The sequence below is a fragment of the Pungitius pungitius genome, chromosome 4 (assembly GCF_949316345.1).
Source record: "Pungitius pungitius chromosome 4, fPunPun2.1, whole genome shotgun sequence".
In the NCBI taxonomy this organism is placed as follows: domain Eukaryota; kingdom Metazoa; phylum Chordata; class Actinopteri; order Perciformes; family Gasterosteidae; genus Pungitius; species Pungitius pungitius.
The window spans coordinates 21,524,903-21,552,448 of record NC_084903.1 but is presented as its reverse complement, the minus strand read 5'-3'; the positions used below and the strand labels follow the sequence as shown (position 1 = coordinate 21,552,448).

At 46.8% G+C, this 27,546-nt stretch overlaps 1 protein-coding gene across 1 annotated transcript in view; it reads right to left on the bottom strand.

Annotated features, from left to right (window-relative positions):
* Window positions 1-2,227: 2,227 nt before the first annotated feature.
* The window catches only part of trip4 (thyroid hormone receptor interactor 4), a 55,131-nt gene continuing 29,812 nt past the window's right edge, over window positions 2,228-27,546 (bottom strand). The window contains exon 13 of the mRNA XM_037448880.2: window positions 2,228-2,574. Within this exon, the coding sequence (XP_037304777.2) occupies window positions 2,507-2,574 (68 nt within the window). The 3' untranslated portion in view covers window positions 2,228-2,506. The remainder of the gene's footprint in view (window positions 2,575-27,546) is intronic.

Below are 27,546 nucleotides of genomic sequence, written 5' to 3'. Positions count from 1 at the left end.
TTAAGGTCACCTCTACAGCTCTTTGATAAACATGCGACAGCTTATTACGAAAGAGCATTTACTCATTAGTGAGCATTTCAGGTGCCAATGAGAGAATTCTTTTTTTTGGAAGGAATCAGGCTAAACGTCTTTATGCTACGTTAGGCGAACTGGCTCATCGCTATAGCAACATATTCAGTAGGCCGTCCTTCTCAACTAGCTCGCTGCCCGGATAAAAATAAATGTATTTCCCCCAAATGTCGAATCGCCCCTTGAAAAAACGGGATGATTTGCAGAGAAAGGCTGCAGGTCACTGTAGCTCAGACAACATGGCTGTTTTCCTATTTAAATGGGTCACCGTTCTTCCACACCAGTACATCGCATCTTTTGTGCGTGAAAAACCAACAACCCATGATCTTATGGTTTATCTAAAGAGGCTTAAAAAACAAAAAAAACTGCATGTGCTTAATTGTGAAGCATGACGGCACAGAGGCCTTGTTTATGTGAACTTGGGATGTCTGTTCTCATCCGGAGAAATGCCCCTGATCTGGAAGACAGAAGTGGAGGCCACCCACAGGGCAAGTAGCTGTCATCGTTGATTCACTGCGAGCTGAATTAAGTAAATTCTTAAGCAGCCACTCTGAAGCGAACCCACTCTCTATGGAGAAACTCCACAAAAGAGACCTCTCGCATTCACTGGGCGGGAGATTACCGGGAGGGAGGGTGCAATTATGTGTTCTCATGCTGAATCGAGTGGAGCAGAGAGTTGTAGCTAATCTGCAACTCAAACAAGAGTGAGTCTAAGCTAATCAACGGCGAATTACAATGCCGGGCACAGGCGAAAACACAACAAGTCGGGATGGGTGTGCGCTGGTGATTCATGCCATGCTTTTCAAACCCGTGGCGAAATACGCCCTCGGGACAGAAGCGGCTTAGTCGAAGAGCCACTCAACACATTTGGAAGGAAATAAAAACACAGCGACCCAAGAACAGGTAAAATGTTGAAAAACAGGAGAAAAAAAAAGAAAAAAAAAAGAGTCTCAATCAAAAGCCTGTCGCAAAGGCATTTGAACCAGAGGAAGACTTTGTGATAGAGATTCCAGAAATCCAACCCTCAAAAGACTAAGGGTCGTAGTCTGTGCATGTCCCTGAAGAGATTTACGTCTTACTGAAGATTTGGCTTGTTTTTACAGGAGGGGAAGCTGCAGGCATGACGAGCGAATCCACTATCATAACATGTGTAAATACGGAGGTTAACGCAGGTCTAAGGAGATACTATTTCACTCACTGAAGACGCAAGTGTAGCTCTGTAAAAAGCCGGGAATGCTTTTAGACAGGATCCAACTGTACGGAAAACCTGGAGTAATCCTGAAGGATTTCTCATTTTTTTAACAAGGCAACTCAAATGAATACAACGGTTGAAGCACCTTTGCAGTCAACACAAGTGGGATCAATGGCTAAGACTGAAGACTTTGCACATTACGGCAACAAGTGAGGTTAGCACATTAAATTCCACTTAAAGTTATCATCTGTTAAGACTTTGAACATAGCAAACAACGTTTGGAAGGCATTTATGGAAGGCATATACTCTGCTACCGTCATTAAGTGTATTTTCACATTCAAGAAGAAAAGAAGACTGTAAATATATTTTTTGTGTCTGAGGAGGCCCAAGCGGAGTCCTTCAAGTCGAGGGGAGAAGATAAAAATGCCGTCCAGGACGGACAATCAGTCCCTGAGCACAAGGACTTATTAGGCGGCTGTTTATACTCCTTTGAATCAGCTGCAATAAGTTTTCTAATAAACCGGCGTAATCACCACAATGCCGTAATTTACCGCCCATAAGGAACGCTCTCATGCCTGCACCGTGTTTGTTTTAGTCCAAATAGTCTGTTGCTGGGCGACGTTGGATTAAGCTGATGAGCCGTGATCGACATTTTTACTTGACGGCCCTGCATTGTTTTTGCCGGAATCCTCTGTGTCACAACCCCCCCCCCCACCCCCACTCCCTCCCCACTGGGCCAATGAAATGGTCTCATTGAGATGAATGAGAAGGCTGTGTGTTATAAAGCAGGGCTATTGTTGGTTGTAAATGGTCTTGGGTGGGAGAAGGGTAACGACAGGCCTCTGGTGAGGAGGCGAGAAGAGCAGCGTTTCTGTGTGGGTTTTTTTTTTTAAGGATCTTCACGGGTAACAAAGCTGAAATGTTTTTCCCTCATAAAACCCAATGAGCAAAATAATACAATTGTAATCAGTTTTGACAAATCATATTTTAATTGGAATAAGAGATTCAAGAAGTCATCGGGATATTTTGTCATTTATGCAAAAACAACAAAAAGTCAAAGCAGAATGTATAAGTTTCTGAAAATGATTATATTATATGTAATTCAAAAAGGCATGTTCCTTAAACAAAATGCAAAGGCAAGCTGGTATTGATAACATGTCAGCGCGCCACTACAACCCTGTGAAGAATGAAGCCATTTGTTTGAAAACATAATTTGCCATGTTCCCCTTCTTCTCCTCCTCGGCTTCACTCTGCAGCTGAATGGACAACAAGCCCCTTCTTGGCGCCTTGGTGGTACTGACTCTCCAGCTTCCCTGTGAGAGAAAGGGAAGGGAGGGGGGCACGGGGGGGGGGGGGGGGGGGGGAGAAAAGAGGAAGGGATGAATCAAAACACCATCAAAGGGACAGTGACCTCTCTGAGAGCTCAAGGCCAGCTGATTAGAGGCTGCAGGAGAGAGAGAGAGAGAGAGAGAGAGAGAGAGAGAGAGAGAGAGAGAGAGAACAACCTTTGTAGGCAGCAAAATAAATAAGGTTCATTCTATAGAGACGGTTCATGGTAGTTCTGCAGCTGTACATTCAGTTTACTCTCATGGTAACAGAGACCCCACACATGTGCTGTTAGTGAAAAGCAGGTTTACAGCCTCATGTTTCTGTCGGGTTGCAGTATTTCATCACTTCATTTTTATTACACTAAACACACTTTAAGTAACATTGTTTCAATCACTTAGGAATTTTGAGTTACAGCCCAAAAAAACATTCTGTAAGGTCAAAGCCATCTTTGAAAGCCATATTATAATCAGTTTAGCTCAAGGCACTTGAGGTATGCTTCTCACAGAAGTACTTCAATACATAAGTACGTACGCGGGTAAGTAGATATTTAACCCTAAACATAAAGCGCGGTGTCGTCAGCAAAGAAATGGATGTTTTGATGTACACTTGGAAAATGTGTGTACAGTGTTTCCCCAACTCTTACGTTAGAGGGGGCGACCTAAAGCTGTTAAGGGGAAATACTGTTGAGTAAATAGTAGGGGGGCTAACATTGACCCTTGTGGGACACCTTATTCCAACTCGACTTCCTGCGGTTGTACCAAAACAGCCTGAACTCTACGTGATTTCTCACCAGGTGTAAACAGAATCAATCAAAAAGGAGGAAGGGCTCTCAACGGTAACTAACAAACGGTTCACTGTTCTGCGTAGCCGAGGAATGTTAACGTCGGTGCGCGTTTCTTGGATTGACAAGAATGTAACAGTCAAGGATTCTCTCCCTCGCACTCTCCCTTTTGTTTTGGTTTGGTAGCAGAGAGCCGGTGAACAACACCTGTCCTGCACAGACTCGCCGATTAGCCGAGCTGCCATTTCCGAGCCACAAAACAGTAGCCTCCATTGTTGCCACTATCTCCCGCGGTTATGATTTACTGCTCGCCGACTCATGTGAAGCTCAGATGAGAATGCTTTGCAAACACAGAAGACAGCTGAGAGCTTAAAGAGGGATTTTATCAAGTTGCTATTTATACGAGTGCTCGCAGCCTTCAGGCGTAGCTGCAGCGCGGTAAACAAACTGACTGGAGCTGACCCCCCCCCCCCCCCCCCCATGGGATTCAGTAACTGACACCTCTCATTCTCAAAAACGGCCCTCGCAATGTAATTCAAAACACCAGATTCCTCCATTAAGAGCTCGTGATCAGAAGCTGCCGGCGGAGGCAGGAGGGGCGGGGGGGGGGGGGGGGGGGGGGGAGGGGGTTGTGGGCTGGATACAAGTGTGACAAGCAGGGGCGGAGGTTGTCACTTGTGCTTTCTTTTTGGTGTTGTCACGTTCTGGCTGAACTCGGCGGGTAGTAGCAGCGTAAACAAGGTGTTTAGGACAAGTGCTGTTTGCTCACCATTTCCAGGCCTGTCTGAATGGCTGTCAGTGTCTGTCTCTTTTCCTGCCAGGAGTGGAGTGCTGCTTAGGCGTGGAAACACCTCTTATTTTTTTTTTTTCGGGAGGTGAACGCTGCCAAGCGGCTGTCCGAGATTGCTCGAGCGATAAATCCACCGTAACAGAGAGGCAGGATTCTTGATTCTTTTTGGGTGTTCTTCCAGTAAGAGCTTGAGTCAATATTGTGGAAAATTGCCTCCAGGCAGTTTTTTTTCCCCCCATCATGACGTTTTTTTGAAATGTACGAGTCTATCTATGTGAAAACACACTGATTATATAAGCTAAAGTGAGCACTCACGGAATGAGCATTTAGCAGCTGTGCCGTGTTATTTACTCATTTAGCGGATGTCGGCACAGTAAGCCCCATCCAGGAAAATGAAAACGCCTCAACTTCTGGGACACTGAGGGATGACGAAAGGAGAATGAAAAAAAAAAAAACCAATGCATTTTGTCAGATGAAGCATATAAAAGTCATTGATCGCATTTCTTGACTAAAGGTATGCGTCCTGTAATTAGGGACCTGCAGGCCGGCCGGGGGCCTTTGCTGGACTAAACTGAACAGGAGCAAAGCCACACAGCTCAATAAACTAAGCCAAAGATTAAATCTTTGCTTGGTGCAATGCAAATATTTGGAGGCTTGCATTTGACCTTCTTCGAGCCACCAGCTGCCGCACAGTGAGTCGCAGTGACATCGGCGGCGATAATGAAAGTCACTCCACGATAGAGCAGAAGATCTGAAAATATGCATCCAGGAATTCATTTACCAAGGCAGGACCCATTTATTCCTTATAAAACGTTATAAGCTGCAAACGCCGAGCTACTTTCGCCTTATCAAGTTGTTAAAGCGCTTCCCGTTTTAGCATTTATTCAGAGTCATCGCCACCAGGCAGTATTTGACTCTTCATCACTTCGCCGTTGAATGTGTCTCTTTGCTGCCAAGTGCCAAGCAAGTGGCCTACAGTTGGGTTATTCGAGCCTTTTCACTAAAAAAACAGAAAAAATCCCCCAAAACAACAAGGTATGGCGCAGTCCGTAACGAGGACGAGCGGTCCGAGGCTCGTCTGCGACGTCGTCTCCAAGCGCTTGGAAATTAGGACAAATTGATCGTAGAATAATTCAAAAGACACCTGGAGGCGAAGGCGAGACAAGCTCGCAATCGTTTCGCAATTTCAGCGACTGAGCCAAACGTGGCAGCCGGTTTATCACCACTAAAGCCGGTTTGTGATGTCACACTCGTGGTCTGCCATTTGGCTATTCGGTGGACAGCATTCAGAGCAAATCGCAGACCTTCAGGTAGCCATTGGATCTTTTTATGGAAACTGCCGGCCTCAATTCTTCATTCAAAAGGGACAGAAAAAAAATGCCATTTTATTTTCCATGTGTTTTCAATAGTAGTTACATGCTTATGTTTCAGCTTTATTAAGCTTTCATTGTCCTTGGCCAACATTCTGATTACTGACATTGGGATCAATATTTCTGCCTTCCTAATTCTGATATCTACTAAAGGAAGAGTTATTCTTGGCAGTTAACCTACTTGCTCTGTGCGGGTGTGTGCGAATGAAGCAACTGAATGTTCCACTTTGTGTTTTTTTTCTAATCATTTTAAGACGTGTCCCTCAAGGCAAGTTCCTCAAATTTATTCAAACAAATCCTTGAGTGAAACCCGGACCAATTGCGCAGTCGAGTGGCGACGAACGAGCAAGGACAACCGCAGTAACAACAACAACAACAACCACCACAGCGGAGTGCAGTAAGTGGCCCTTGTTGTCACTCGTTGTCACGGGTCGTACGAACAAGTCAGACTCATTATAGCCGCCCTCGAAAAGCCAATCCGGCGATGTACCGTATTCCTCGGGTGAAGGCGACTTCTGTTAATGGCTCAGGAGCTGCTGAGCTGTCGCATTTCAGAGTAGGTGGAGGGAATGTGTGTGTGGGGGGGGGTGGGGGGGGAGGAGGGGGGGAAGGGAGGGCGAGTGAAGGAGTGGGTGGAAAAAACAGGGAGACAGCAGAAATGAGACAGAAGGGATGAGAAGAGGGAGAGAGCGGGGGGAGGGGGGGGGGATACAGATAGGGACAGCAGGACAGAGCGAGGGAGAAACAGCCCATCGATTGGCTGAGATAATTTCCCATTGATTGCTGCACTGTTTGGAGATTGCTGGAGAAAGGTTTATTGCCCACATGCTGCAGCTGGGGGGAGGAGGCCATAAAATAAGCAAAAGGTTGTCTGCAGAGGGCCGGCGCTCCATCATCGGGGGGGCGTAAAGCACACAGACGCCTGTGCGTGCACTGCGCTCGGATTACACCTCGAGCGCGCGCTGTGCTGCGCTCACATATTCACGCGGCGGCAATGCGTGTTGGAGGGTGAACACGGGCCCCCCCCCATGCGCTGATGGAAAGTGCACCTCGCATAATCCCCTTTTGAAGAAGCCAGGGGCAGCAGTGCAACGAGTACTTATTGGAGTGAAATAGGAGGTCCATTGACATCCTCCCCCCCCCCCCCCCCCCGACATCGATAACGCGCGGGCCAATCCGCTTCCTCGCAGTGATGATCGCGGGGAATAATTGGCCGGTCGCTGCTCCTCTTCGGGTGAGACTCAGACAACACATTTGTATTCCGTCCTTTTTTTTTTTATAAACGCGGCGGTCCCAACGCACCCGGGCAATAAAACCCGAGCGTGGTGGTGAATAGGCACACTTCGTCCTCATGTCTGATGCGCTCTCCGATGACGCAGTTGAATACGATGGTAATTTCTCTGTGCCTTTCATATGGTGACGCACAATGAGGGGGCGGGAGGACATGGGGGGGGGGACGACTGAATGTAACACCTTCAACAGTATCTGTTACATTGATTCCTACTGGGCTCCCGCACTCAGAGTCCCTCACAAGTACCAAAAGGAAACGAGATGGCAGGATTTAATGGTTTGGATTCAAACGCAGTGCCGTGGAATTTATTTCACATGTGGACTTCATGGGAAAGCTGATGTGAGCTGATGAATCTTCAGTTCACACACGTGGGTGTGGTGGATAACGCTGGTGTGGACACGTCCCACAAAACCAACCAAAGCCAGCCAGGCGCCCCCCCCCCCCCCCTTCCGCTACACGTGGTGCACGACACTCAAAGACATCTTTGGAAAAACTGGTCACAAGTGTAAAGTTTCCCTTTGAAACAAATCGTCAGCTTCATCATCGTAATAATAATAACAACAACAACAACAGGAAGGAAACCAGGTGATTAACCGGTAGGGGACTTTTGTCTGGGAATGGTGAGCATCTGTAATAAAGTGGATGTCGGGTGATTTCAAAATTGTGACGTGGTTGACCAGCTGGTCCAGTCTGACAAACGCGGGGGTCTCAGGCTGAAGCTGTTTGCAGAGTTGCTTTTTGGGGGGATCATCTAGATGTACATTCATCGGGTGCACCAGGTTGGTGTACATGGGACTAAAGAAATAAAAATAAATATATTTTTGGACATTTGAGCTTCACGGCGCGGAGGAATAATCTGCGTCAGGCTTTGGCTACGCGGGCTGCACTCGCTGTGACTCTTCACTGCGGCCCCCTCACGGCGTTTATACGTCTTCAACGGCACAAACATCACCAGCTAGTAACCATGCTGCGCACCTCTGTCCACGCAGCCCGAGGCGCTTTGGGGAAATCGCATGTGGCAGTCGTATTTCCCACATTTCAGCGAGCATGACCCGGGCTGATGGCTGTCAAGGTGAACGGGAACGAATCAAATTCCCAAGTTTCCTATGAAAAAAATCGAGCTGAGATCTTCGTTTCCTTTCTGCACGAGAGCCCAGGCCCACAGCCTGGAGCACTGCGGGGAAACGAATGTGTACAAACCCCCTCGGTAGCCAGGGGGGAGAACAGCGAGAGGAGGAGGAAGGGGGGGGAGGGGGGCAAACTGCATCTCGCCGTTAGTCACACCTAATTTACATTCCCTTCCTGTGCGCCCGAGCTGGTGAATTTACAAGTGGATGGAGAAGGTGCCGTTTGAGAGCTGGCGTCGGCACGCTGTTGGCGAGGGAGAAAGCTTGAGCCGCGCCTCCCACACCGCAGAGGGGAACAGTCTCTCCCCGTGTCTCGGCCCAAAGAGATCCCCCCCCCCCCACCCCGCCTGAGGCGGCTTTCACAGACACCGAGGGGCTGCGATGGCCGAGTGAGTCTCTCCAAGCCAACAGCGCGGCGTTAAGCCGGTTTAGTCACGCACATGACAGTTCGTCACAACTCGCTAGAGAACCAGTGTCTGACAAGGAGGAGAGAGGGGGGGGGGGGCAGCAGAGGTGGTACTGGTTGGTGGGTGGGTGGATGGATGTGGATCGGCTGAGGACGTGGTGATAGCTGGTTTATATCAGTGCTTCCAGAGTGCTGCACTGAAAAGTAGAGCAGAGATTGCTTGTCTTGCTTTCGGTTGGTTTTTCTCTTTTTATGGATTCTGCGGTTTGGCGGCTCCGGGTGATGTAATGCGTTTTGGGTTCACTTTGAATAAGCACGTGGATGGATGTTTGGATCGTGACGAGCTGCTTCCAATGTTCTTCAATTTGTGACAGTGTGATGAACATTCTGCATCATGCTCTGCCAACACGTCTCTAGAATGAGGATTAAACATTCAACAGATTGTGTGCCAATTAAAAATATTCCATATGCTATGACGTTTATTTTTCCCCTCAATAAGCATTAAAATGCAGTGCGATGGCGTCTGTACTCATGCTTTAACAGCTGAAACTCCTCCTGGGCACCACCATGAGTGGAGGTCGGTGTATCAACAGACTACGGTTACATACGTTAAGAATGTGGAGGAACACTGGAGATGATGTAACATTTAAAAACGTCATTATTAACACTCACAATTGAATCACAGCGGCGTTTATACGCTTCCAAATGCCAGACGAGGTAATTTACAGAGTTGCCGGATTATTTCTCGTGCCTTTCACCGGAGTCATCTGAAGGCAAACGGCATCATTAGCATATCGGGGACCAAATAAATGGTCACTGAAGCGTGTCGACAGCAGCCTCGGGCCGCATGCGACGTGTAGTCAATCAGAACAGGGCTGGGGGGGGGGGAGGAGAAGTGGACATTATTTCAAGGTAGCACACAGAGGCTGCTGTATTCCAGCTGTGCCATTCTTTACGCAGCGAAGGGTCACAGTCATCGATGCGTTTCTTTTAAAAAAAAATTTATTCGTGTCGGGAATATGGTTCAAATTTCTTCGACTCTCGTCTACCCGCCAAGCTTCTCTCCTCTGAAAGCGCAATGATTCAATCGCTACACCAGCGCCGAGGCATTTGGGAGGAATTTGGGAGAAGAAAGAGCTTTTGGAGTGTTTGGAGCCCAGTTCTCACTCGTTTTTTTTTTTTCCTCTTTTCTTTTTCCAAACACGCTTGGCTTGCGGCTGCGGAAAGCGAGCGTGGCAGTTTCTGAACGTTACCAAACTGAGTGATGAAGACCACCTCCAGCTCAATGCATACACGGGCCTAACAGGGTATGAGGTGGGCCTTATACCCCCCCCCCCCAATGAGCCAAGAGAGAAAGGTAGATTGAGTGTTAAGTGCATGAATGTTTGGTACACACAGATTGTGGTTATTTAAGTTGGATGAGAAGCTTGTTGCCGGTAATCAATCCAGACGTGTGAGCTGGAGCTGAGAGCGAGACGCCTGGGGGGGCTTTTTTTGGGGTGTGAAATGAATGCACCGGCGTAAAAGTGGGCGCGTCGGCGTTCCTAAAAAAAAAAAATGCTGCGGGAGACCTGGTTGATGATCCATAACATCTGTCGACGCTGCAACAACTTCCACTGCGGTCGCGTTACGTCAGCCGGCCTCGGCACACAAACTGTGCCTGCGAGTCTGCCCCCTGGACGCCGGCGTCGCGGCTCTCCATCTGATGACATGTGATGTAATGTAATGTAGAGGAGTCATTGAGAAATCCAAACTGAAGGTTTATTGCGCCCATTCAGTCCTCCGGAGACACGGAAATAGACGCTTCAAAAGCAGCGTGGATCCGGCGTAGCTTTCTCTTCTACGTTCATTGGCTCTTAGGGAGATTTCACTGCTGCTTCAAACGTATCCTCGGGAGGGTTTTGCAACCGGGCCTCTTTTCGGCGGATAATGTTGGTAAACTGACTTTGAAATACGGCCGTCAGTTTGCTCACTTTAAGCTTCTGCTACACTGTTTTGGGACTAAATCTGAAGCATTTACAACTATCCCGTGGCCGCTGTTCAAGTCTAAAGTTACATGACTGTGTGTTTATTTTCTCAACCTGTAAAGCCGTCAGGGGGGATGTTGCATTATGAATGTACTTCAGTTAAAGCCGAGTGCGGCTTCGTGGTCATTTTCTGGCACAAAACGCTAACAAGCGACTCCAAGGGAATCCTGCAGCACCTGCATCGGTTATTACAGCTGATTTATTCAAGCCTCTTTTGGCAGGAAGTAATATCCCCAGCAAAAGACTAACTGCTATGAACAGTTTTTTTGGTTTAGTTTTTTTTGAGTTTGCTCATAAATCCAATCTAATTCCAATGAATGTGCAGACGGATCGTGCGTCTGGGGGCCACGTGTTACAAGTCCCGCTCTGTCACAGCACCGTCGATGCAGAGGAGCTTTAAAAAAGAAAAACTGGATCCAACAATTCCTGGGAAACCTGTAGTGTCTGTAGCGCCGGGGTCCATCGGCTGCTGGGAGTCGCCTGTGCCGATGATCCCGAACAGATCAGGGCAGCTTTTCCCCTGCAGCTATACAGGGGGGAGGGGGGGGGGAGGACCTGAGCCTCGCAGCTTATCAATCACCTCTCCTCGACAGTAAGCCGCTGCTGCACAGCGGTTTGAGCTGGAGCTCAGCCTTCTCCACAAAAGCGTCGCGGGGAAAAACACTTCACGGATCTTCTGATCATCCACAGACAGGTTTGCAAATAAAGCTGAAAATGTAACGACGAGACGTTTTCAGAGCATAATTTAATGCGGGTGAGAGTCGAAATCAATCGGTTGCCACTGTGTCACTTCTCATACAAAGCATGAACACTCTGGCAGATAACGGGGCAGCAGCTTTCTCTGCTTTAGTGGATCCATTTAGAATCTCCCCACAGAACTGTGTCCGAGCATTGATGTCTTTCCTTTGTCCTGACTCGGATCCCTGAGAATACCCCTGTCGCTTCAAAAGAATGTAATTGCAAATCCACTTGCTGGACCCAACTACAGCCTTTTTCTCACAATCCGCTTGTCTGTCTTTACGCTTTACTACTCGAGATTGTCCCAGTTACCGTTGAGTCAGCGTAACACAGACAAAGCTTACAGCACTTCAGACTGCAGGAAGCCATATTAAGTGTCATAATAGCCATATTCTTGTATTAAATGTACATTTCTCAATTCATCTGTTGTAAAGTGAGTTTAGCCCGAGGCAGCAGCACTGGCACAAAGAGTCAATCTTTGTAAGTGGCCATGCGTGATAATAAACTAAAAGTTCCCCAGGAATGGATCAAGCGAGGAGATCTGCCCTGGATTTCCATTGCTGCCAACATTCCCAGAAGAATTATCCATGAGGGCTCAACGTTCGTTAGACACAGAAGAATTCAAAAGCCGTTTTACTCTTAAAACGCTGGTTTTTACCAACTTTAACGTAGAAAGAAATCTTACTGAAATCTAATAAAGTAAAGAACCAATGGATCAAACAAATTAAAACATTCATTTCATGATGCAATTCTCCATTTCTTATGAATGCCAAGTATGGAAATATTCTGAAATACTGTAGATATTAGATAGAGATATTATATATATATATATTAGAGAAAGAAAACCAAATACCAAAATCCCGCTGAAGAGAAAGAAATGCTGCTCTTTCAATTGCTAATGCTAATCGCTAGCATAAACATACATAGTGCTAAGTGGTAGCACACATATATTTCTGCCTTTCATGTAAACTTACATTAATGAATGTTTAATAGAGTTGACAAAGTATTTGGTCACTATAACGGTCGCTTTACAGAACTCTTAACAAACCATGACAACAGTCTACATACTAGCGATTAGAATGAACCTTCGCAATCCGCATTAAGCTAAGCTAAGCTAACCGCTATCATGAATTGTACTTTTAAAAACGGCACCGCTTCAGGCTGTCGCTCGAACGCACACAGGAGAATTTGGTGGCTAGCTAACTAGCTAACTAGCCAGCCGCTACACGTGTCAAATTAAACAGCTTAAGCGCTTCATTCACACACTCGTCACAGCTTATAAAAAGCACGCCGCTGTCACCACGTAATCCGTCATTAACATTGATTCACCAGATTTTTGTAATGTGCCGGTGGCTTAATTTCAAATCCACGGGAAAAGGGGGGAAAAGGGGCTTGTGCTGCGATTGTAATGCTACGTGGGAACCGAGCAGACCGTAGATGTGACCTCTCTGTAATCTTCTCAGCGGGTGGAAACGCTGGTGATGAAATGTCTAGAATCCCCATCAGGAGCCTCGGGGAGGCACTGGCAAGGCGCTCGTTGTTTAAACAACTGTCAAATCTCAGGCCAGCTGGAAAAAGAACGGTGACAGAGTCGTTAAACACCCCCAAGACAAAGTTAACCCTGACCGGGCAAAGCAGGAGGGACTGGTTCCACTGGTTAGGACACAAGACTGAGATGTTTCTGAGAACATTTGTCTTTGAAAGAAATGAAGCGTAAAAACATTTGTTGATTGAAGACCTTTGGATTTTGGAATCATGGTGAAACAAAAAAACAAAATTGAAAACACATTAAGAAAAAAATGTCATGAATATTGTTTTAATTATATTCTTTTTGTATTTGATTCATTAAACGTTAAGGTTAAAAATGGTTTGTAGCGCTTATTGTGATGAAAACATGATATTGTCAATAAACGACTCGCTAACAACAATCCTACTAGGACTCAAATTAAACATCCTTTAAGTGTTATTATGCTCACGTTGGGGGCCGATGTGGATAATGCGGGTGCTTATTCCTGCTTTGACACCACATCTCCATTTCTTTCAATTCCAATTGCAATTCATCCCTCGAGAGACAAGCAAACCTCTTGTCAGGCTACACACACTCTGGAGCCGAGGGCTTTAGAAAGCTACTTAAATCCTCAGCAGCCACAATGTCAAAGGGACAAAATATAAAGTGCAGCCCTCTTCCCCCCTCCCCCTCCTCTCTCTTCTTTTTACAGCCGCGATGGGACCCTGAGAAGGTGAGCACAGCCGCGTTATTAAAGAGGGTCCTTATGAAGCTGCCGCGGCCACATCTAATTAGAATGCAAATGTAGTGTGGGCCGGGGATGGATCGCAGAGGATAGACATTGGCATTTAGATTATGCTGAGACTAGATTACTGATGACACTGTGTGTTGGTGAGATAGCCTTTTTGAGAGCAGCTTGGCAACTGACTAATTGTGTTTCACCACTAGCCCACGTAGGATGCCGCTGCTCCGTCGCTGGTGATTAACACGAGCGATGGGAGGGGGTACATTGTTGCGTGTGCACAATACAAACAATCCTCGACAACGCAGAGAACAAAATACACACGCATGCACGCACGCACGCACACTCTTGTACCAGATTGAGAGACTGAGGCGCTTCTTTGCACTGAGCCTAGACTCAGTAGAAATCCGCTCACCTCCACACAATTCCTCACTGGGGGCATATGCCACAAACAGAGCAGCTAAGACCAAACGAAGGAACCAAAGACAGAGTGGAGACGGAATGAGAAGGGGGTGGGGGGAGAAACAGAGAAGAACAGAGAAGGGAGAGAGCGCAATGGAATAAATTGAAGCTGATCCGGTGCTCTGCATTCTGAGGGAGCCCGATTTGCATATCTGTGCAGCGGTGCAGAGGGAGAAATGTGTCGGTGCTGACAGCAAGCTGAATATCTTAAACCTCCGCTGACACCCCTGCAGGCGCTCTCTCCTTGCATACACCGGTACACAGTGAAAGGAACACACACACACACACAGGGACGGCTTAAGGTCAGGCGATGGGAAGCTTTGTGCATTGCTTTGACATAGTGGGGTACAGTGCTGCCTAAATAAAAAAGAATATATATAGTGCAGGAGAGATTCAAAAAGTAAACGACACAAATATTTGCAGATCATCCATGTACCTTAATGCACGTAGTAGTTCATTAATACTAAATACCAAAGGAAAACCTGCTGTAGCTTAGAATATTCTGTGTAAATATGACACCTTACATATAATTGAACATGAGATGGGAATCAGACTTGAGTGGAAATGATTAGCATAGTTTTGTTCATAGTCATTTGTTCATTGTTCATTTCCTCATAGCGTAGCGATTGCCACGTAACTCGGAAATCGCTGAGACAAAGAGAGACTGTCCCAGCATGCAACTCCCCCTTAAAACTACAAATTGTTGTTTTCCCCATCTCAGTCGCTTTGAGCTGATTAAACCAAACCATGAAATGTTAATTCGGTGATGCAAAGACGTACAGTTGGGTTTTCTTGCCTTTGGTCAGAGAGTCTGACTTAATGCTTAAACTCAGCTTATTGCCCTCTGGTTTTAGCTTCCTACGGACAGCAGAGCCTGAAACCGATCTTCTCGTGTACCACAGCTGAAGAAGCTGTGGTACAAGAATACTTTCTCAAGGTTTCCAAACACTCCGTGGGAAAAGAAAAGCAACATTTTTGGGGCCGTGCCCTCTGGAGGAAATGTATACTATAATAAAGTCATCAGCGGCTTGGAACTCACCAAGCTTGTACAATAACGATGGAGGAATGGAACAAAGGAACATTTATAGATCTCCAATTTCTTCTCTGAGGGGTTGAGATTTATCGGACTGAGAACAACACCAACAAACAGAGAGAACCACACAAACAGATTCTCATTATTGATTGTGCAGAACTCCTACAGAAACAACAGATACGCTAGTGCACCATGCTAAACAATTCACAAAACAATGACCCTGGATTTACACTCTTTGGAGAACATGCTGAAATGTGCCGTGCAAATATATACGTCCTGCGGCACATTTCTAGTATAATATATATTATACTATATATATGATCCTCAGTGGGTGAGTAAAACAAAACCTCTGCTTCACATGTCTTTTAAGAGGAGGCACATGCTCCTTCTTTTCGAACAGTCAAATCCAAAGACACTTTGACAGACTATCTTCACGCTGTTTATCTTGAAAGCCCAGAGGAGGGGGGGGGGGCTTGTTGGTGTCAGTTCTTACACTGACACCAACAAGGATCGGGGGGGGAACACATTCCTCTTGCCTGACGTCGTCCAATAGCCACCATCGTTTCTGATTAATCTCACGCTGCTCGAGGATTTATCTGTGTGCTCCATGGGGAGGGAGAGGAGCGCAAACACACTGCCCGGGTTACTGCATCCAAACCCCCCACCCCCACCCCCCTCCCCCGCCAGCACATAACTCTTGCTGCTTTGGCTAAAAGCCTGCGCGTGTTTCTGTGCAGGGGAGCAATGCCGATCTGAGTCAGACACAAAAATAAGAACAGCTGGGGCGTTTAAAAGTGACCACACCTGTTTCTCGTATGTCTCTGCTGACAAACGCCTCGGCGTCAGGTTCGTCCTCCTTTAATTCTCCAGAAGCGTCCGACATGACCAGCAAATATCAAGAGGGGGGGGGGGGGCCCAGGGGGGGTTGATAAGTAGCTCATTTAGCTCAAGGTCATGTTAGCTCAAGGTTGTGTTCTGGTCTCTGCAGGCCGGGTCGTCCGCGCAGCGAGTCGGGGAAGAAGAAAAAAAAGAGAAAAAAAATGCTGATGGGCCTGTCAACTGTCAGAATCCATCCCGCCCTCCGACGGGTGAGTAACAGCGGGGGAAGAATGTGAATCCGCGCATGTGTGACACCCTGGAAGTGTATGTACTTGTTACTGTGCATGCCAGTATGTGGGAAAGGGGGGGTGGGAGGAGGGGGGGGGGGGGGGGACCAGCTCCTCGGCATGCCGGCGGCATGGTGACATTGATCCGGCAGACCTCTCTCTCTCTCTCTCTCTCTCCCTCTCTCCCGAACGGAGGCGACCCGATTGCTAATAAAAATGGAAATGGAGCCATGTGATTCTGACTTGCGCGCAGGCAGGTAACACCGGGTACGGGTGTGCAGGAATGAAAAGGTGTGCAGCTCAACAAAAGGGAGCGGGTGCACGCCACCGCTTGTGATGCATCGGGGTGGGGGGGGGGGGGGGGGGGGGGGTTGTCATGGGCATCGGGGTGGGGGGGGGGGGAAAGCGGCAGCGGTGATAGGCTAAGCCCTCCACCGGTCCTCTGAAGACACACTCTACACAGACGCAGAGCAAATAGACCCAGGCGGCTGGTGGTGATGGAGGGTGGGGGGTAGGGAAGAGGGGGGCGTTAAGCCCTTTCCTGATTAACCCTTCGTTATCACGTGCGTCCCGATGATACTTAAAGAGGGCCAGCGTCTCAGCGCTGCGTGGGTGGCTGTGGGCGGGGTCGATAATTACCGCAAATATGCCACAACGTGCAATCAGCTCTGTCCCATGCGCTGGTTTGTTCTTTGTTGCGCGTTAATTGCATACAAGCACTGGAGGCATGTGACAGACGCCCTGAGGGTTGCCCACGCCCTTTCATCACTATTTCTGTGGCGGTCACATGTCTCGGGGATTGCATTAGCACAAAGTTACGGCGGCGGATGTCTTTGTCTCTTTGCACAAACCAGCAGGACATGAAACTATCTGCTTCCACTTCACGATTTCATCAACGTGGGCCGACTCAGAAAATCATCAATCTCTAAAAATAGCTTGATACTTAATCAATTTAGCTCACCCGCTGTTTGTCTCCATCAGCGGAGGAGCAGGCTTAGCTGTGCACCAGCAGATGCTATTGATTTTTTTTTTTTTTTTTTTTGTGAGAAGACGGATGGGGGGTGGGGAGGCGCACAGGAGGTACGGCTAATGATGGTGATCTTCACAATGACCACGCTTTTCGGGGGGAGCCGTGTTAATGGCGGCCTCGGCGGCGGCGAGCTGGACGCGGTGCAACCTTTTCGCGGAGGCCGATGAGGAGTCGGAGGGAGCTGGTAATTCCCTTCTCGTCTCCTCTGGTACTTACCTCACTGTGCTAATGGGATGTACTCTGGTCTCTGTTTGCTTCAATGTGTAAATATTCATGAAGTTAAGAGACAGGGATACATGAGATTAGCCCAAATGCAGGAGGCTCCACGTGGTTTACACAAATGTGGGATTTTCTTATGCGGTGCGCTGACATTATTCTCTTCAGTGGAACACTCTGTGATACATGTGTAATGGTTAATGCAAAAGAGCGCTTTAACAGATGCTGCTGATGATGGGGACAGAGACATGGACAAAGAGATGTAAATTGATATTTTAGGGCAGCCTCAAGAGACGTCAAAGCAGCCACAACGGTGTTTTCAGGGGGAGAGGTGTGGCTGCAATCATAAAAGTGTCACACCGGTGGTTTGGTTCACTTGAATGCCGATGTAAACATAATTCAAGCTCATGTCTGTCGCAAAGGAGATTTCTGCTAGAATGGACTCAGAACACAAATTGATTCGATAACAAGGAACAATTTTTAACCCCCATTTGCGACGTGGCTTCAATCCAAGGCAGCATATTAGAGCCCGAGTAGTTAAAAGAAATGACTGAATTTCAGAGATGTTTGGATATCCAGAGGAAAAGAAGAAATATTCTCTACACTATAAATATATATTTATTTACTGTCAAAAAATAGGAATTCATGCGGCTAATGCCTTTGGTGATGCACTGGGTTCATTTAACACCACCAACTGGTCCAAGCTTCTACAGTTCAATATATTTATACAACTTAAAACTATTCACGTTCCCATGAGCATCAGCTGTACTTTTGATAGAAATGCTAACATGCACTAGCATATTTGCACATGTTAACATGCTAACCATAAGTCCATCCATTGATGCTATTATGGTCTTAGATACTGATGTGGGGATTTCACATACGTAGCGTGTGAAATTAAGCTTTAACGATAGCTTCCTTGTGCAGACGTCAGCTTGAGATTCAGCGTACGAGGGAAAATGCTAACCTAAGCAAGACTAGCGAGAATTTATGCCTCGGCACAGATGTTTAAAGCTTGAGTTTACAAATAAAACGTTTGAACTGCCACTCGATTCAATCTCTTTTCTCGCTTTGGAAATGCAAAACATCGCGTTACAAAATCGATTCTCAACCTCGAGCAACTGCTTCCACCCGAAACCTCCCGTTACTGTTCACACCTATATTTGCTTTATACACAAGTGGATCATGTGAAAAAGATATGGCAACAGACACTGTTTCCTTCCTGCGTTACTGCCTGTGTGTGTGTGTGTGTGTGTGTGTGTGTGTGTGTGTGTGTGTGTGTGTGTGTGTGTGTGTGTGTGTGTGTATATTAAGTGAAGTGGAGCTCACTGAAAAGAGAGAAAGGAGCCATCAGCGGGGTTCTGGCCTACAGATCTGCTTGTAAAGTGGGTCAACTATGCTCCTGGAGAGCTTAACAAGCTGCTGGAGGAATAAGGCAGAACATTTGATAATTAGCAGGAGGAGGAAGGCATGTCTGAGGGAGATGGGGGTTTGCAGGAAGAGGTGGAGTACAGATGAAAGAATCTGTGGGTGTTACGTGGCTGGACTCGCAAGATTAAACCGCAGGTATTTTAATATCAGACAGTTTCGGTTTGGTGCTCCCTGCTACACGCTTTCCCGCTCGCGTGTTAGTTCTATTTTATATTTCCCTGTTCGACTGTATTCATTTTTGTTGCTTGTGTAAACCTCGAATGTCCCTTCAGGCACCCGTAATAATTGAATGTCTCTCTTCTGTCGCGGTCAGCTTGTCGGCTTGTTCGGTGTCGTTGATCCAGATTTCACAAACTGTGGAGCGACCTCCTTCCAATGCGCCGTGTGGTGAATGCGGAAACCGTTTCACATGTGTTTCCAAATAATTGGGCCACGAGATGAAGGTGGAAGATTTCACCGATGCAAAGTGATTCCAGCTGATTTTGACCTTTGCCGAGTGGTTTGATGAGTGCAGTCTGAGCGGTGAGGAAGGTTCGGGTTTGTTGCGGTAAATCCCCTTTTTATTCCATTGTCTTCTTTAGTCTGGTTATACCTAAATGACTGTCTTCCTCTACTTCTTTCTGACAAATGATGTACTAAACGGTGTAAAAACAAGATCAGAGATCGTTAAGATTAATTAAGATGGACCAATAATATAATTAGTTTCTTTCAGGTTCGGCTAAATAAAACAGCAGCCGAATAAAACCACAAGAGTAAAACCAGCATTAAGATAAAATTACATTTTATGGGAGTGACAACCTGTCCAACCACACAGCAAGCGCATCGTGAAGATGAAAAGCTTCCTGTGACTCACTCAACCTCGCAGGGAGATAAAAGTCGAGCTGACAAACATTACATGAACAGATTTCTTTGCAGTCGTAAATCTCATGGTGTCGTTGGGCCATCAGTAATCCGGCTATTTCCACAGCTGAGGGACAAAGACGCAGTTCTGACAGAGATGAGGGGGAGGTGGGCTCAGCTGTCTGAGTGTGTGTGTGTGTGTGTGTGTGTGTGTGTGTGTGTACTTAGCCATCTCTCTGTAGAGCGGGATGGATTTACATGTGTGGGTCCTTTCCTGAGGAATCAGGTGCTCCAAGGCAAAGCGTGAAGAGGGTTAAGTGAGGCGCAGAGAGAGAGAGAGAAAGAGAGAGAGAGAGAGAGAGCGCTCAAACAGCGAATGGCCGTAGAGCAAGCAGAAGGAAGGAAGGAAGGAGGGAAGGAGGGAGGAGGGGAGGAAGTCCCAGCTCCTTCCATCTGCCCTTGTTTGAACTGAAGGGACCACCCTGCCTCTCTCTGTCAGTCAGTAGATTCACGAGTGGCCCGCTGCCTCTTTACGGGTTTCCTGGGGGGGGAGAGGGGAAGGGGGGTGGGGGGGGGGGCTTATTCTCTGGTAGGTTATCGCCGTGCCGCGGATTCCAAACCAGCCGAACCTATTGACTCCTCAATCGTTGACGGGTCAATAGGTTTGTCGATGAAAGATTAGTTTTTCATAATTGGTTAATCGTTTTTTACAACCCCAAAAGAAAAGCTGATGTTCGTTACTTCTAGACAAAAATAAATATTCAACAAAGTCACCTCGGAGTTCCTGCATTTCACGATGTCTTCAAACAGATAACAAAATAAAATAAGACGTTAATCCAGAAACAGCCTTCAGGATAAATGAGAGACTAAACAGCTGAGTTCAAGCACACGTCTTTGTTTGATTGCAGTTGAAGAGCAGAACCTTTCATCCGTTTGGAAACATTGATGTGAAGCCCGGAGTAGACGCTATACTATCTTTTAATTTTCCACGTCTGTTTGCCGAGGCTCTGGCACCGAATCCCTGGGGGGGGGGGGGGCATGAGGAGGAAATCCTTTTCAAGTGGTTTGCTATTCAGCACACAGATTTCACAATTAAATCTGTGCTTGAGAAGAAAAAGCAGAAAAGAAGCGGACTAATATCAGGTGGCAGCCATCGAGAGCTGGTAGTCTGCGGTCTTCTGGTGTTTCTCAATCTTGTTGCTGGTCGTGTAAAAAGGACCCGGAGAACATGTTTGGCAGCTGGCGGACTCTGTGCGTCCGCTTAATGAATCTGACCCCAAAGGTCACGCGTATCTTCTGAGTCTGAATCAGCTGCTTCGGACCGGCGGTGGTTGGAGTCACGGTCGAGACAAAACTGCATTTGACCTTTGAGGCTTTGGGCTAATGCATCTCTTGGCGGTGTCATGGATACAACTGGGGACAGGCACAGGAAGAGAAAAAAAAACCCCACCCTAAATACTAAATAAATCCCCATAGGTATGAATGTTAAAAAAAGAATGATTAACAGGTTACTGCGCTTAGGGGATCAATTGTTTATGGTTCATTTGGTCCATGAAGAGTCAGAAAACTATGAAAATATCCATTACAAATATCCAACAGCCGGATGCAAAATCGTCAAATGTCGCGTCCTGACTGTCCAAAATGAAAGAAGTATTTGATTAACTGTAAAGTAAAAGAAAGAAAAAGTAGCAAATTTTTACATTCAAGACCCCTGGAGCCAGATGATCAATCAACCAACTAATTGTTGCTGCTCCACTTGCAATTATTAAAAAAAAAGACAAATAAATGCCACGGCAACAACTACGTTACATCAACAGAGAATCTCAGCTAATAAAATGAATTACCGCCACTGACCTATTGCAGTCAATTATTGAAATTCATTGAAAACAAGCCGGGTTCATCCTCATTCATTCTACACTTTGTTTTTTTCAACCCTTGTAATATTCCTGAGCATCACGATGAGGAATAACGTCTTGGACCATGAAAAACAAACAAACGTCCTCTGCACCCGGCGCAGTAAAGCGCGCTCTCCTGATCTACATTTCACATGTTTACTCAGCCTACATGTAGCATACATGAACTTCACTATCTGACCTCTGTGTTTAACCCAGGCATTTAAGAGCAGTGAAGCGCTCAGGGACACACTCTCCTAAAAGACTCTTTGGAGATCTCCATGTATTTTGTGCACTTAAAATAACAAAAACTAAACTACTATCATCCTTGAGCCGTGTGTCAGCTCCAAATAAACTAAACACTCCAATATATTAGAGGAGTAATTAAGGATATGTCGCTGACGCACCACAGGAAACAGCAAAACTGATTTAGATCAAGCTGAGCAGGTCCAAAAGAGGATTAGAGTCAAGTATAACCGTATGCCAGTTGAGTCAATGTCTCTTTATTCTCCAACAGAGGGATCAGCATAATCCCTCTCATGCACAGAAACAAACGACGAGGCTACCGCTGGAACCAACTCATACGCGTGGTCCAGTTGGTCCCGTTCGCTCCATCCTTCCCTTCGAGCCCCGGCCTGCAAACAAAGAGAAGGAGCCCACGACGGTGTGTGTGTGTGTGTGTGTATAGACTTCTGCACCAGCTGATTCAACTGCTCAATAACAGAGCCGACACGGGGCACTAACAAAGAAGATCTAGACATTACTGTGAATAAATTAAAAAAAGGAACAAAACACCGGGGACGGTCGACCGGCTGAGCGCAGCGAGGTCTTCGGAGATGCTCTGATCCCGGCGCGCTTCCACTCCGCTAATTGGACACTTGAGAAAACGTCTTTTTCCAGTTTAATGGAAGCAAGTGATAATTATAGTTTTAACCAAAATGGGCAGAAATGAAATGTTATTTGTCTAATGCGGAATAAATGGCTTACATCTAGTACGCCTGAAGACTCCATTCCGTTACTCTGGATCGGCTAAATTGAGAAGTAATTCATGACAATCCCTGTGGTCTGTAGACTGTATTGTGTGTGTATATATATATTTATGAAAGGAAGAAATGCAGAATTGCTCTCCAGTCTGACAGGACTTCAGCCAACTGGCAGAGCAGCGAGTGTGAGGAAACCAGCGAGCAAAGTCAACTTTCCCTTTCAAGTCTCTCTCTTATAGTCACTTGGTAGACAGAGAGAGACACGCGGATGTGGAAACGTATCAGCGTGCACGCAGCGCTGCGAGTTTAAGCATAAAAAAAAAGAAAGATCAAAGTGGAGAATGTAGTTTCAAGTGCAAACGTGTATTCTTTAAGAGCAACTGTAACACTGAGTCACTAGGAAGCCAATCTACTTCCTGTTTCTACTTCCGAGTGCGTCGCTCCAGTGATTCATTAAGTGGGCCTTTACTATTCTCCGAGTGCTCCATTCAGCAGTTTGTAACCCGGGGGGGGGGGGGGGGGCAACATTTGTTGCCAACATTGCATCGTCTGATTCCCGCTCGCTTGTAGGAACAATGGCTCAGGGAGCACGGGTAAGCTCGTACGTGTGCACGCGCTCAACTTTCAAAAGAGCCGAGGCTGGCACGACACCAACTGTAAACAGAGCTCCACGGGGGGGGGGGAGGGACAAAATACACAAGTGAAAAAACAATGAGTGAAACACCTCGCGCGCACATCTCAGAGTTGGATCCTCCGGGTCCGTTCTGCTTGCGCTTGCTCGGTAATCCATTTACTCTCCTTTGCTATTGGCGTGACGCTAATTTTAATCACATGGGCGGGCGGAGAGAGAGAGAGAGAGAGAGAGAGAGATAAGCGCGGAGCTGTGCAAACTAAAAGCTGCCCCGGTTTGGTGACGCGGCGTGAAATCGAGTAACGGTTGCCGACTTGTTGCCGTAATCAGGAACCATACGGGCTCCTACACCGGTGCTGAGAGGAGAAGGGCGAACCCTGTAAGTTGCTGCTCACGCTGAACGTGGAACTGAAAGGGAACACAGAGCCGTGTGCTACCGGAGCTTTTCTCTCCCATGACTTTCCCCACAGATGAGGCGACAAAAACCCCAAAAACGAGGAAAAACCCCCCAAAAGAGATATGCAAAGCAAATGATGTATGAACGGTGCCTTTGACACAAAAGTCAACCCCTTCGTATTCGGTTCGGCCCAAATGATCACGGCTCAACATGTAGAAATTGCGACGACTTCAAACCGAATGCGCGCGCTTCTGGTTTTGTAACGTTTACACTGCGCGTCATAATTATATTAGCACATCTCCATCTTTACAGACAGCAGCCCCCCCCCCCCTCCCCCCGCCGCTCCACAAACCATTACTTACTGCCTCGCCTCATTAGCGTCGCAAATAAGACCTAAAGCAAGAACAGCGACGGCGGGAGTTAGGACAGAATTAACAAATTACGTAAGAGGCGTGGAATAAGGGCGAGGAGCAGGAGGGTGGGTGACGAGGAGGAGGCGTCAGGTGCACGTTACAAATCCGATTATATCTTAACCCTGACGTTCTAAGCTGGGCTCCCTCTTTATCGGTACCATAGATAACAGCAAGTCACGGAACAGCAGCGGAAACTTTACACGTTGATCAAGACAATAAAAACGAATGCGCACGGCGGAGGAACCATGGAGACAAATCCCTATATTATGCGTCATCAAATGATGGCAGGGAAAGAGCTGTGATTTGATTAATCCCGCGTCTCGTATCAAGTCGAGTTGTTGTCGACGGGTCTAAATGTGTTCTGAAGGCTTTTCACTTAGAAGAGGTTATTAAGATGTGGTACTGATGGCTCACTCAAATGGTGCTTATCCAAACCCTCATGTTCAGTCGTATCAATCATTCAACGTAGTCAAGTTGGAAGTGTGGTTCAGCGTCATTACTGAAGGGAGTATTTGGTTTAACGGCGCTGTGCACTGCGGTTGAGCCACTTCAGTCTAAGAAATTGAAATGTAACTATTCTTCTAATCTCTCGGACTCAGTTGTGCATTAACTCGTCCATTAGCTTAGCTTAGCTTAGCATACAAGTCGAAGCGGAGAGAAACAGCGTACAGACGTACTTTTCTCATTAAATCAAAACTTTGGTACAAAACGGTTTCAACTGAAATTCGAGAAGGAAAGTTTAACACACGTTAACGTGCATGCACACAGTTGAATAGTTAGGACTTAACCACTTGGTGGTATTCCCATAATCATTGCTTGGAATTAGCAATTTGAACAACACAATTGTGTATTATCTTGTCTGATGATTTCATTAAAAGACGGATTATCACAACGATTTATCGCCCAGCCCTAATTGGCGACTAATTTATTTCCATAACGGATAAGAATGATGTTGAAATCTGCAAAAATCTCAACTTTTATGCGAATAAAAGCAAAACTGGGGGGAGAAACACCCCCCCCCCCTCCCCCTCCCCCTCCACTCTTATTTCATGTTTTTAAATGGGTAGCCATTCCAATCCGAGCACTCAAGAGCTGCAATCCCCGAAGGAGCCGTACTACAGGGGAACAATGCTGGCAGGACTGAATGAGAACACGTACCAGCGGGTGATGGACTCTGAGAAATGCCGTAATGAAACGGTGCGGAGAAAGAAGCCAGAAGGCAGAGAAGGGGGCCGGGCCGGGACGCAAGTGGCGCTGCTCATCGCCCGCCGCGGGTCCAGGTCGGCGCCCTGGCGCGGCCTCGTGGCATTTCTGCTCCGCTCTGTGAAGAAACGGCGCCGATTGTTGGGTCCCCCCCCGCCACGACTCAGAAGCGATTGCCCTTTCGTCCCGCTGACCTTCCCGTAGGGACCCCAAAACGCACTCAACCGCCGACCGCAACTGCGCATTGATGCAAACCCCACCCGCCCGCTCGTCCTTCTTCTGCCCGACAACTGGAAAACGTTTACTTAAAAAAAACATTTGAAAAAGTAACAATTGTAACTGATCCACTCTTATGGAGCTGAAATTTAATTGCTTCTGACATGCAATGAAACGGGGCTGCTCTCTGGATCAGTCCGCCAATTATGCTCTGGTTTGTGTGAGGAGGTGGGGGGTGGGGGGGGGGCTCAACTCAGACGCATCGGGGCTGTAGGTCTGCCCCACAATCTGTGTGTGTGTGTGTGTAAGGGGGGGGGCGGTATGCACACAAGGAGCCTGATAGTGGGGTAATGCAATATTCATGGGGGGTGTGAGAGGAGCAGTTAAACACTGCGGAGTTGTTAAGGAGACCTTCCAACCCTCCATCGGGGAGCAGCTGCTGCTCAGGCCTGCTCCCTTTCTCCTTCAGCCGCTCCCCTCTTGCTCGAGCATTGTCTCTTTCTTTCTACCCCCCCCCCCCCCCCCCCCCCTCCGATGATCCTCGCTCAGCCATTAATTTTTAATCACAACTTAAATGGCAGCCTTGGCCGTGGCTGTGGGGGCAGCGAGTCAAGGGCTCTTGCCTCTGGTTACAAAGTAGGAAGTGAATTTGAAGGGATCAAGCTAAACATGCAGCGAGGGAAGAGGGGAAAAAAAACACCCAACTGGCTGCAGACGCTACAGCTTCATTACTATTTGGACTATTTCATCTTGGACTTTCCATTGCAACAGAGGGAAATTGAGATCAAATCAAGATAAAACCAAATTGGATTATCTTTCTAGTTTCTTCTTTGGAGGCATTGGGAAATATAAGAGATGGGTCAGGATTTAGATTATAAGAGGTAGACGCTTTACTCATTGATTCCATTTGATACATTGTGGGTATTTGCTGGTTTTCTTTGTCCTATTGGATCTATAAAATGTATATTCCAAGCTTCTAAGCCCTGTTCCCACTGGACTTTGCTTGTGTGATTTAGAAAGAACCCCCCACTTTGGTTGTGTGCAGTGCATTTACATTGGAAATGTGAACATATGAACATGCATACACGTTTTAATGTACTTAATGTAATATTGTCGTCCTTTTGCTTGTATATCTTTATTGCATTTCACATGATCTTGTTTTATTTATGTATTCGCACCATCTCATATCACCAAGACCAATTCCTCTACGTTGTAGAATACGTGGCAATAAATGGCTGCTGATCATATACAACCAATCAATGTGTACGTATTACACACAAAGGCAAGATAAAGTCTGACGGAACGAGCGATGTGAGAACATCAACTCGCCTTTCGGGATTTGATCGATCGGTTGGCGTATAAAAATGTCAAAGAAATACTCGTCTCAATTTAACCCATTAAATTTTCAGCTAAATCACCTTTTACAGCTACTGACTGCTGCAGAACGTGCCCCACGTGTATGAGCATGTTGAGTCTGGAATAACATAAGCAGCTTATAGATTCATAATGTGACATAGCGGAGGGCCTTGGGGGGGGGGGGGTGGGGAGGGGGCAAGTGGTCGTATAACTGCTGCATCCAGGGGCCTCGGGGCTTTTGCTGCATTCCTGCACCGCCCTCCTGTTAACTATTTATGGGCGAGAATGCGCACGAAATAATTCATACAAACAAGTGTATGCACACAAAACATGCGACATGTCCGGGACTCAATGTCCAAATGATCTAGAAGCCAAACAGTACGTGCCTGGAAGTGGATCTTTTAAGACTTTTCTCCGTTTGACCAACAGTGTAAGAACACAAGGTCTTAGACGGTCTAGCTTTTAAATTAAGAACATAATCTTGGGTTAAATTGCCTGTAGCATAAAAGAAAGTTACATCTAATGATCAGTATTGATTTAAAAAGAAAAATTCTGATTCCATTGCGGGGGCCGAGGAACTCATTTTTTCACTTTGGTGCAGAATTCACTTTGCATTTGTGTGGAAAAAAAATCCACTGAGGCCTTTTAAGCACATTAAGTGACTCACTGGCCGAGCTTCGTTTAACATCCTCACCTCCGTCACCTTCTCGAACTGTGCAAATAATCCACATATTGATCCTCCATTCTTAACCTGACAAATGAACAAAGTCGAGGGAGCAGGCCAACTGGATCCATGCTAGCGAGCAGACCTCCAAATCACTCTCACTCACACACACACACACACGCACACGCACACGCACAAAGTAATCTCTCACAAATCAAGGACATCGATCACATTGCAAAGCACATCTGTCTGCACCCCCCCCCCCCCCCACTCGCTCCTTCTCAATGCCGATCCAGATTGATTA